Below are 11939 nucleotides of genomic sequence, written 5' to 3'. Positions count from 1 at the left end.
CAGACTTTATTATTATCATTAACAAACTGTCCAATTTTTCATCTGTACAACAACAACAAAAGAAAAAAAGTGGACAAAAAAAACCCCAAACCAATCAGGAGCTCAATGGATTCAAACAAACAAACAAGAGAGTTTTACAAAAAGATCGGTCAAATACGCCACACGTCACCCTCTGTTGGGTGCAACAGGTCGTCTGGGATGTCCTGTACAGCGGGACGGCGGTTAGGCACACTTCGATTTAAAAACAAACAAAATCTGATGGAAAAAAGGCATTTCAATGAAGCAGAACGTCTCATTTACAAGCAGAGAGGGCAGCGCTCACCACGCCAAGCTTCAACAGTTAGAAGGGGAACGGTACATGTAGTTTACAGTAAGTTATCGTCACTCAGTATCATACACATGTACATGTGATCAGCTCACGCAGGGAGAGGAGAGGCCCTCGATTTAGTGTTTGCTCACACGTGTTTATATGAGACTGAACGCCTCCTCGGGCATCGACCTGCAGGCTGAGCGTCGCAAACACGCCCTCCGAGCAATCCGTCCTCCTCTACAGAACCACAGACTATATATGTCTGTGTATATGCTTTTACAGAGCCAGAGTGACCGTATCTGGACGAGAGGGGAGAGTTGTAAACTGTGTGAGTGTGCATAACCTGCCAGTTAGTGTTAAAGGTAACATTTGTAACACTTTCACCACCAGGGGGCAGAATTCTTCCAGGGGGTGTACTGAAATATTTCTGCCTTCCCTTAAGAGACTAAGAACATGCTCTTAATCTCTTGCCTTGTTGCCCCATCTCGTGGTAAAAACTGGTATGCACCTGGCAATATCTCATGCTTTGTTAAATGCTGTTGAGACAACTTTACAGTAACAGAGTCATTAGTGGCAAGTAACAAGCGAAAAAATAAAGACAATGCCACGATTACTAAAGCAGAGACCTGTTGGATGGTTTGTTAGAAGAATTACCTGCACGTCAAAGTCATATTCATTATCATCATCATCATCATCATCATCATCAAAGGAGAAGACACCCGAAACACGTTCCAGAGCTCAGTGATTCCAATTAGTTGCCAGTGTCGGCACACCCTCAAAGCACCCTCACCCAACTTTAAGTCTTCACAAAGTTGGACCAGGTGAGCTACGAATGAATTTACCCAGAGTGCAGCTATGAAGGAGAAACCATCTACAGAGATCAAAATGATTTTTGTGACAAGCTTTAAACATTTTTATTTCTGCGGTAACCTTGAACACTGACTCATGCTGGAGTCGGCATCAAGTTGACAATGGCAGAACTGCATTCTGCTGCTCGACACTGCCTCAGGTGAACCTACACAACTTCTGTTGAACTGATGGATGTTCATGTTAAAATTAAAAAAAAAAAAAAAAAATTACAATGTTTCTAATAACGAGGCCAGTGTATGTACAATAACTGGAAAGCTCAGGCTTCAGGCTGCTCTACATCCTGGATCTGTATGATGAGAGAGAGAAAAAAGAGAAGATATCCTTAATCCGGTCATCTCAGGCACACAAGCCTTACCCCCATCTGCTGCTCAGACCTCTTTCTTAGGAGGAACAGTCAACCAGTAGGAAGCAAATAAAGATTATTTGGAACCAGGAATCATGCAAAGTGACTCTGGTCAAGCCCAAGAATAAAAACACGGAGCTGGAGGCATGCAGCATTTCAAAATCCGCACTGTCCCACGTGAAAATCCACTAGTTCCTCAAGGAGTTCGACACCTGGAGGTGTTCACACCTTTGCTGCCTCCCCCCGCCCTGCCTCTCCTCTCCCTCCTCCCACCCCCCCTGCAGGAAGAAGGGAGTCTCGCTGGAGAAAAGGCAACCAGAGAACATTCAAATAATAGATGAAAAAAAAAAAAAAAAGTAAACAAATAAATAAGGCTATGACAAAACAATATATATATATTTATAGATATTTAAAAAAAAAAAAAAAAAAAGAATGCAATGATTCCAGTATCATTTTTACACAAAAATGTTCACATCTCTATAGTAATCTAGAATTGTTTCTTTTTTGTCTTTATTTTTTTCCTGCATTGCTTCTCAGCTTTTTCGTGCCAACCAGCACAAAACCGACAGCCACTCTGCGCGGCGATGGGCGGCAATCAAAACGTCTGGTTTCCATCCCAGTCTGAGCAGAGTGATGTTTTAAAAAAAAAAAAATCCCACCCGAGATGGCAATGATGGGAGCAGCAGGTGGACACACACGGTGCATTTATGACACAGGCTGTGCTGTGGGAAAATAAGACACCGGATTGATGAGGTTTCTCCATCTGGAGAAAACAAACAAAAAAACCCAAGTAAAATAACCACAAGCGATTCCGGTTGTAGCGAGTTGGCCAAAGTGTGTGAGGTGCAACTCTGTGGCCCCACCCTCGCCTCTTTATCTGTGGCTCGGTCGAGGGCTGGCTGGCACCGCCCACTTGGCAGTCCCTTGGCGATAAAATCTAATATGAATCAGCACAAAAAAAAGAAGGGGGGAAAAAAGTGTAATAAACTCCAAAAACCTGTTCAAGCAGAAGGAGAAAACAATCTGGCGGCATAAAGACAGTTTGGATCTCACACACACCCTCACAGCAACACACACTCGCGCTCACACACACATACCTTCACAGCAACACACACTCTTATCAATAAAATACTGGAGTCATTAAACTGCTCTATTACACATGAGCATTTGCCCACCCTGCATTCTACACATTTACACCTACGCATTTCATTTTTTCACCTTGACTTATAACCGTTGACCTCCGACCCCACATTCTTACCAATTCCCCTCCCTATCCTTGCCCCTTAAACCAACAGCAAAAAGAGAAAGAGTTAAAAAACAAACAAAAAAAACCCTCCAGATATATCAGATAAGAATGTGTGAAAATCTCTGACAGCTAGGATTGTGGGTAATGTCATTCCCATGTAGATGGCCCCAGCTGTGAGAGAGGGTGAAAAAGCTTGCAGGAGGAAAGTAAAGACGATGCGGCGGACTTTCAGGAGCATCAGGGGTGAAATGGCGAGGAGGTCTTTTTCAGTTGCGGTCGTTAAATATGTCCTGACCCCAGAGGGGGGGGCGGAGTCTACCTGTCCTTGAGCTCCTGAGTGACTCGCTTGGTGAACCTGCCGCAGAACAGCCCCATCATGAAGAGCAGCGCCACACCGGCACAGATCACGGTCAGGATGTAGTTCTTGGACGGCGATGTCATCACCTGCATGGCCAAGTCCCCAAGTCCCTCAGCAGGCGCCACCTGGTGGACGGCAGAGAGAAAGAATTAAAAGCCTGCGTCATTTCAGAGGAAAAATAAAAGCACCTTTAAACTTTTGTGCAAATTACTTATTCAAAAATATTTCAATAAAAAATAAAAATGTGTTCAATCGCCCAATTATGAGGTAAAAGCATGTTGAATTAAAGTAATCAATTTCAAAATAAAAGTCTCTTAAAACTGACTCAAAAAGGTCAAAGGCGACAACTTCAGGTTTAATCTTGTGTTTTCAGGTTTAAAGCAGGTTTAAAGCTGGTTTTAATGACCACTAACATAGCAACCTATGCTGCAGGCCTAACTTACTCTGGAGCAGGTAATGTGACGATAAGAGAGCAAGACATACAAAATCACCACCAGTCAGAGCTCTGGAAAATAGCACTCCCACTCTTGGAAGATCCTGCGATAGATTAAGTGAAGCCAAATCATGTAACTCGGTCCTTGTTATGCTGAACTTGATTGATAGCACCTGCAGACCTCCACCCTCCTCAAATGTGCGCACGTGTGTCACAGGTGTTTCCCTGCTCGGTGCGTGTACCTTGGCAGCGTAGCTCCACATATCAATGCGATCCTGAAGTCTCTTCTTGCACTCGGGCTGCAGACGGATACGTTTGTCCTGCAGCGCTTCCATCAGGCACGACATTTCTGATGGGACACAAAACTTCCATTAGATATAAATAAACTGAAAGACAAACAGAATTTGGATGGATGGATTGTAGTTTCTGTGTATTATGCAGAAGAAGCAGTTTGTTTCTGCTACCTTTTCTCTACCTGATTAAAAATAAATAACATTGCATTGCAGGAGTCAGCAAAATTAAAGTTTGCCCTTCTTTTGTTCTGACGGCCGCTGAATAGCAGCCAGTCGTTGAAATAAAAAGTGGGACGTTTGTTTTTCGTGTCTGAGTCACATGACTTCTGAGTGAGTTTGACTCACGGCGTCCTTTGCCGGGTGGGATGGCAGCACAGTGGTGTTTGATGTCCAGAGCGCAGGCCGTGTGAAGGACAGGGTCGACATAGATGTCCGCCTTACTCTCCTTCAGCATGTTCAACACCTCCTGCGGGGTCAGCGTGGGAGAGGAGGGAGCGGGAGAGGAGGAGCATAAATGTGTTGTTAGAAAAGCTTCTAGAAAGAAAGGATCATGAGTTGATTCTGTAGTGCGATTCCTCCTTTTCTTTATAAAAGATTCATTTAAACATTGATGCCAGAAAATAGCCACAGTTACATCACTGTAACTCAAAGAGGTACGCTTGATTTCTATCATAAGAATAAGAGTTTGTAAATGAAAATGAAACAATAAAAGAAACGGTTACTTTGCGTCTACAGCTGAAACTGAAATCCAAATGATGGTCTGTTTGTCTGAGTGGTCAGTGAAGGCAGCGGTGAGCTCGTTTTACCTTCTTACATCCTTCCTTCTTGAGCTTCAGCAGGTTGATTTTCAGACATTCCTCCACCTGTCCTGTCTGCTCCTGAGCTGCTGCCTCCTCTGTACACAGACTGGAGATCTGCAAACACACAATAATCAATAAAAAGCCATTAATGCTGTCAGAGCCCCTCTGAGCTCCTGCCTGCTCACTGTGAGTCACATTCTGGCTTCTCAGCAGCGCTTCAATAATCCATATTTTTAAACTCTGATGATATTTCTCTCTTAAATCTGTTGCCTCAGTCACGATCCAGTCATCTTTTGTTCGACATCTTCTGACAGAACGAAGCGTAGGAGCAACACGTGTGCATGAAAGACATTCATATTTTTACTCTTTGTTTAATTTTAGCACTTGTGTTGTTTTCATGAACATATTTAGCTGCTTTTTGCATGCATGCCTTCAAATGTAAAGGTGCACAGGAAGGTCATATCCATGTTTCCCCCCTCTAAATGATCCAAAAGAACCCAGAAGCAAGTAGAACGTAAAAGTACAGCTGATATCTGTGCAGTAATTTATTACCAAGCAGCTGGCACCTCCTGCTGGAGACATGACTACATCACAGTGAATGTCAGCCGTTTTTATTCCTTAATATTTACCCAATAAGAATAATTATGACGCATGTGCTCGGGCACAAAATGAACACCTGAGTTAGGATGGAGTGATGGGAAGAATAAACTGTGTGTGTCACAGTGAAAGTGGAGAGCAGCAAACCTCTTCTGCACACTGGATCTGCAGCTGAGGGTCCAGTCTGTAGTCCAACGCCGACTCCTGCAGGATGACCCGGATCTGATCCTCGCAGTCAGGAGACAAACGCTGCCACACACACAAAAATAAACTTTTATTCCACAAATAACTCCTTCACCATCTACAGGCGGACTCACCAACGCTTCTCATCTTATTGTGATTGATTAAAAGTTGTGTGGATAGAGAGCAACACTCTCTTGCAGATCCGGGGTTGCTCAAATTAAACATTTCTGAAGTTTCAAATAATTATTCAGCAGCCAAAAGCTCAGAGTCTTTTGTCTTCTCTGGGATCCTAATGATCCCAGACAATGAGGACATATCAGAAATAATGTCACAGGTATAGAGGTTGTTCAAACCTTCTGTTTACAATGGGCAACCAATAAGAAGAAAGCTGATTTCAGAATCAGAATCAGAATACTTTATTGATCCCTGGGGGAAATTATTTTTTGTTACAGTGCTCCATTTTAAACCAACATTAAGACAAGACAGACAATACGCTAACTAAGAATAGTACAATATATACATATATATACATACATACATAAGTCACTTATAAATAAATATTTGGAAAAGAAACATGTGTAGTTGTAGCAGCAAACAGTGTGTTAAGTGGATGCGTTGTACAGGGAGATGGCCACAGGCAGGAATGATTTCCTGTGTCGTTCAGTGGTGCTTTTCGGTAATCTCAGTCTCTCACTGAACGAGCTCCTGTGACTGACCAACATGTCATGGAGTGGGTGGGAGGTGTTATCCAACATTGTCTTTATCTTGGACAGCATCCGCCTCTCCGACACCACCTTGGAGAGGCGGATGCTGTCCAAGATAAAGACAATGTAAGGGGGAGGGACTTAAACAGCTAGTCTCAGTCAGAGGATGAACTGAGGAGCTGCACTAAAGCTACTTCACTGGAGACAAAGAATAAAAGTACAGATCTGGAAATGAGCAGAATAACCCCCGACCCAACTATTCTTAGCTGTAAGTGTATGATCAACACCTAACAGATGAAACAAATAAATTACAGGTCCATATTTGTTGAAATAAAATCAGTTTGAATGTTTTTGCTCAGTGAAGCAGCGTCCCTAGAGCCAGTAAAACCTGGATGTGAGGTGTGAAACTAATCTAACACTGTGGTTTGGTAAAGTCAGCCGTGGCTCTCACCTGGTCAGCGTATTTAAGTTTGAGGCAGGAGATGACCTGACCCTCCAGCTCGGTTTCATCCTTGGCCTTTTTTAGGATGGAGTCACAGAACTTCGGGATGTCGGCTTTGCAGGCCTTCCTCAGCACCGGGTTCAGCCTGTAGTCTGGAAACAAACGCATAAGAGATGAAAATCTGATCTCATGCTAACAAGCAACACTTCATCTGTTCTCTCACCTCGGCTTATTTAGACTTGAGCTGCTTTATTCTAATTAATCTTTCCATTTCGTGTGTGTGTGTGTGTGTGCGTACCTGTGTTCTGGGTGATCTGCCGCTTGGTTATCATCTGCTTGCATTTGGGATCCATCATCTCGCTGTTCTTGTTCTGCTTCAAACACTGAAGAACGTTCTTCCCCTCTGACTCTGTACAGAAGCGCTGAACACATCAAACAGCCCGTTACATTCGGCTCAATCACAATAACAAACATCAAACCCTCGTGGACCCACAATTAAAGAAACGCCCACCCCCCCAGGCCCATATTTAATCAAAAGAAATCCTCCGTGGGGCCACCGACACCAGAGGATAATATAACGAGTCTGTGATGTTTCTGGTCATTTGATGAAAAACTGTTTTATTTTTCGTCAAATTACAAAACAGCACAGAGAAGATGGAGGATAAGCGTTCCCAATGGGCAGAGACAAACACCATCATAACCCAGAAACAAGATTGTGATGATGAAAAGACTTCAGCCAAGAGAAGGTCTGAGATGATCCATCCACAACATAAGGTTAGCCATTAACACGCTGCTACATGGTCTGAATTACTCGCTAAGAAATAATCCTGATCCTAAGATTCATGTCCACAATTCAGAGTGAAGGAAACTGATCTTGTTTTTCTTCTCTTGCTTACTCTGATCATGTTCTTGCAGACTCTCATCAGCTGATAGTCAAGTTCAGAATCAACCATCTCCACCTCCTGCAGCTTGAAGACCTTCTGGTGGCATTGCGAACTCAGCTTACGCTTGTTCTCCTTCAGACACTCGATAACCTGCAGAGATGAAGCCAATAAAGACATAAATGAATAAATAAATTCTTTTTTGTACAGTTCAGACTGTTTAAAAATTTTCTTCAACTCCTTACATTCGTACTTTGTATTTTACCGATTTATCAACAAAGTTACAGGTAAAATCTACTGGCAGTAAAATTGTTTTAGGTTTTAAAGCTGCCGGCTCTTTCTTAACACTTCATTCGTTCAGTGTTAAGGAAACACTTTTGTCTGCACTGTGGCGGTGGCGGCTAAAGTTTGGTTCTAACATGGTCCACAGAGTGTTTACAGGTTGTTTTTAATTATATCAGAAGAGATGCGAACGGCAAAAATAACGTTCTGGGTTCAACTCAGGAGGATCCTTCATACTCATTAACTAGTGTGTGTGTGTGTGTGTGTGTGTGTGTGTGTGTTGACCTGTGCATTCCCAAAGGCCACGTTCTGACACAGCCTGTTGATGTCGGTCTTGCAGGAGTCGTACAGCTCCGGTTCCAGACGGATGTCCTCTGACTGCAGACGTTTGAGGCAGATTTGGAGAATTTAAAGGAAACAGACACAAAATAAAAACTTTAAAGACACGAAGGATCTCTGCTCGCTTCAACAAAGCACACCAGAAAAGATAAAAAACACCAGATGCTCCCAGGAGGAACCTTAGACGATGCCGTTTGCTGCTACTTTTTACTCCAGGTTTGGAAAAGTGAAAGGAACATAAACTAGATCCGCTCATCTCAGTTTACTCTATTTACATTTCAATACGCACCTACTGACATCAGGGTATCCAAGTGTTATTCCATCTTAATATTTTGACTTCTTAAGTCTTTGTGCTGCATGTTTTCTATCATTATATATTAGCGTTTTCTTTTCGTAACACTTTTTCCAAGCATTACTTTATATTTGATTTCTTTTTAACTGCTTCTAATCCATTTTTGTTCATTTTCTTGTGTCTTATTGGGTTTGTCAGTCATGTGTGATGTGCTGTGAACTGCACAAAAAGGTGTTATAAAACTGCAGCTGCTGTTGCTGTGAACTAGAACCATCTGCACATGCGTCCTGATAAAGAAATATATTTTAACTGTTTTTACAAACACGGGTTAAATCTCTTTTATAAACTCACAGAAAACCAAACATACTTAGCCTAAAAATAAAGGTTCTAAAATCATTTTCTTTTAACAGCATGTTGGGCTGTTTCATACGTTTCTGGGCGGTTTCTCGCTAACCAACAGCAAACCTGAGGACGTTACACTGCCCGACAGAGAGTCAGAGAACATACCATCTCCACCTCCTCCACCCGCAGCTGTTTACGACACTTGACAGACACTCGCTGCTCCTTGGCGTCCTGCAGGGTGTCGTTTCTCACCGTGGTGCTGAGGCAGATCACGACATCCACCCTGACAACGACAGGAAGTCACAGAGGTTCACCCGACCAGTCAGATTCAGTATGATCAGCAGATGAGAAAAAAGTAAAGCAGGAAAAGCAGAAAGTGTCCAATTCAAAGTTTTAATTAAAGAAAAAAATGAAGTAGAAAGATCTGTCTTAGGATAAACTGCTGAGTAACAGTGAAGCTCGATTAAGCAAATTACACCAAATACATTTTTGGGGAAAACCACAGCTGGAGATGGACAGAGTGGAGTTTAGTGGCCAGCATGGGTGTGAATTCATCTGACCCAAAGCTTACACACCAAGCTACAGCTACATGTTGTAGCTATGCACTGTCACCAGGGGGCAGTGTCAACATATTTAGAACAACCAAAGTGGGCTTCAGCAGCTTCAAAGTGAAACAGAGGTTTAAATAATTAGTTTTCCACTGCAGCTGCTGCCTGTACTTCTCTTAGTGCTTCTTTCATCTTTAAAAGGTGCAGTCAGTCATTTTCTGAGTTTATTTAAAAAAAAAAAAGCAAAATAAAAAACATTCATGTCTAATTACAAGTGTCCACATCCAACAATGTTAGATCCACTCCACAACTTCACTAACACCGGCTGAGCTTACCCACAGAGGAGTAAGCTCAACAGTTCACCTCAGTGTCGCTGTTATCGGTCAGAAGAGAGCTTCTCTTACTCATCGACCGATCTTACACACACTCGTTCTACAGCCTCCTCCAGAGTGAATAGACACCAGTTGATGTAAACAGCAAACTGGCAGCCGACACTCACTACAGATGGATGGCAGCCAAAGCTATTTGTCCTACAGCAGCCACCATAGCTAGACTACATACTTCAGTCAGGAGGAGTAAGATGACAGAATTCAGTTCGCTGCAATCTAGTGCTGTAATTTTCCCCCTCGGTGAACTTCCTGTTGAAGCCCACTTTTCAACCTGTATTGTATGTAGAAAGAAAAACTATGCAACAGACCCTGAAGTGGTCTGCAAATCCAGCACTAGGTTCAGATTAGCCTGTCTAAAACCCATCTTTCAATATTAACTGCAGACCCCTGCTGGCCTGCAGCATGCCTGCCAGGTGACAGAGGTGAGAAGGCCCAGTAAGCAGCGGACTGCTTGAGAGACCCTCAGTGATCTGCAGACTTAAACTACAGGAAACCAGTAAAGATCCATCCACAGGTTCATGCTTGCAAACCTGAAAAGCTCTTTTTCCATCATCATAACTTGGGAGTTATGATTTTCACAGACATCCAATGGACACGAGTATCACCATAGCTAATTATGCAATGCAGATAAATTTCTCCAATGCATAGAATAAAGATCTGTGTGAATGTAGCATGCAGTTCAAGGAGCTTTGAGTGGTCAACATCAATGCATAAATATACATTTCCACCAACTGCAGTGTTACAATCTTAGGTTTCTACAACATTTACATTCTCAAACCCAGAAACAACAACTTAGAAGTGATCACAGAGCAGTGCGGAGTTCTAAGGCTTGTGAGTCCAGATAATTTCCTTTAAAAAATATCCTACATGTGAAACTGTCCTCAGTGTTTGGACTGCTGGATGGAAAAAGGCTGCTGGCAGCTCACAGTATAATTCAGCCATCAGTCACACTCTGAAACACAGAGAGCTGGAAACCTCAGCAGGTCTAACAGGACTGTATCTGACTGGACACCACTAACACGAACACCTAAAAACTGAGGGTATGTTTAGAAAAACAACCCAATCAGACAGTAGATTCAGATTGTATGGTCACATATCCAATCAACTGTTGGACATACTGGTGCTTTTTGTATTTGTGATATCTTCTATGGCTGATTTTGCTCAAGTCTGTATTTGTCTTACTTCTTCTTGATGTTGGGACACAGTTTGAGGACGTCTTCCTTGCAGGCTGTCTTGAACTTGTAGGAAAAACGGAAATCTTTAACCTGAATCTGTGGACAGGCGGAAGGGCAGTCAGAGCAGTTGGTTATTAATGATTTCAAGAAGCTGCAGGAATATTACAGCCTTTCTAAACTGATAAGATTTTGCATAACAAAACATTAGGAGCTCATTCTTCTTCTACTCCTGCACCAACACATTTCCATCAGTCTGCTCACCAGCTGGAAGTGTGTCACTCCCACGGCACACTTCTCATTCATCTCCTTCTGGTGTTTGTTCTGAACCAAACACTCCATCAGATCACCAGAGTCGATCTGGTTATCAGCCACCTCCTGCCAGGCGCACAGAGAAAAGGAGAAGGAAGACTGAACTCATCGACAACTTCCTCTGAAATATGTTGAAACTGACAAAAGTAATCAACATGCTGTATTTAGCAGAAGATGCTTTGAAAGAGCTGTGAAAAATGTGCTTCTCCTCTAAAGTGCCTTAATAATTTCCTGCACACTGCATAGATGCAAGATGGTTCAAGTGAGTTAAAAAATAAAAGTCACCGTCTTATTCATCTGATCAAAAATAACCTCTCAGTGTGACGAGAACTTGTTCATGAGCATTTTAGCAAAGTACAGCGAGCTCTTCGTGTGGCGCCAGCTTTGACCAAACACAGAAACTTTGAAATTTTGTTTTGTGGTCAAGAACTTAGACCACACATGGGAAAACCCAGGTCAGGGACCATTTCAGTCCAGCCCCCAACATCCTAAAAACAAACAAATAACCCCTCAGAAGTTGTAACTTCAGGGGGGCACAAAAGGAGAAGCACATATATATTAATAAACCAGACAACACTGTGGCAATAAATAAGAGGGCAGCTTTGGAAATGACTGTCTCACAACTGTGAAAAGATGAACCTACTGGAAGGAAAACATGAGCTGTGAAAGGACTGCTGGTTTGCAGAGAATTTTCAAAATAAGAGCATGGGGACTGTCCACAAGAGAAAATTTGATTTTGCTGTTACAGATGAATTTTTTTTAATTTAACTAGACTGCAAAATATCCTCCTTGGCAGGCCTTCA

The 11939-nt window shown here is 42.6% G+C and overlaps 1 protein-coding gene across 5 annotated transcripts in view; it reads right to left on the bottom strand.

Moving 5' to 3' along the window:
* The window catches only part of LOC146629654 (Golgi apparatus protein 1-like), a 37527-nt gene continuing 25588 nt past the window's right edge, over nucleotides 1-11939 (bottom strand). For 2 of the 5 annotated variants that reach the window (XM_085360163.1, XM_085360165.1), the window contains 13 exons: nucleotides 11089-11202; nucleotides 10835-10923; nucleotides 8881-8998; nucleotides 8028-8120; nucleotides 7476-7613; nucleotides 6878-7001; nucleotides 6589-6731; nucleotides 5398-5499; nucleotides 4660-4767; nucleotides 4199-4319; nucleotides 3803-3909; nucleotides 3089-3252; nucleotides 1972-2460 (listed from right to left, as the gene is read on the bottom strand). In XM_085360163.1, the coding sequence (XP_085216289.1) occupies nucleotides 2397-2460; nucleotides 3089-3252; nucleotides 3803-3909; nucleotides 4199-4319; nucleotides 4660-4767; nucleotides 5398-5499; nucleotides 6589-6731; nucleotides 6878-7001; nucleotides 7476-7613; nucleotides 8028-8120; nucleotides 8881-8998; nucleotides 10835-10923; nucleotides 11089-11202 (1485 nt within the window). In that variant the 3' untranslated portion in view covers nucleotides 1972-2396. Of the gene's footprint in view, nucleotides 1467-1971; nucleotides 3253-3802; nucleotides 3910-4198; nucleotides 4320-4659; nucleotides 4768-5397; nucleotides 5500-6588; nucleotides 6732-6877; nucleotides 7002-7475; nucleotides 7614-8027; nucleotides 8121-8880; nucleotides 8999-10834; nucleotides 10924-11088; nucleotides 11203-11939 lie in introns of those variants that run through there. The other 3 variants (XM_085360164.1, XM_085360166.1, XM_085360167.1) reach the window with 3 other exon arrangements.

The sequence above is a fragment of the Diplotaxodon limnothrissa genome, linkage group LG7 (assembly GCF_057381915.1).
Source record: "Diplotaxodon limnothrissa isolate DT_005_m linkage group LG7, D_limnothrissa_male_GT1.1, whole genome shotgun sequence".
In the NCBI taxonomy this organism is placed as follows: Eukaryota; Metazoa; Chordata; class Actinopteri; order Cichliformes; family Cichlidae; genus Diplotaxodon; species Diplotaxodon limnothrissa.
The sequence above is the reverse complement of the archived record's forward strand: the minus strand, read 5'-3'. Positions and strand labels throughout refer to the sequence as shown.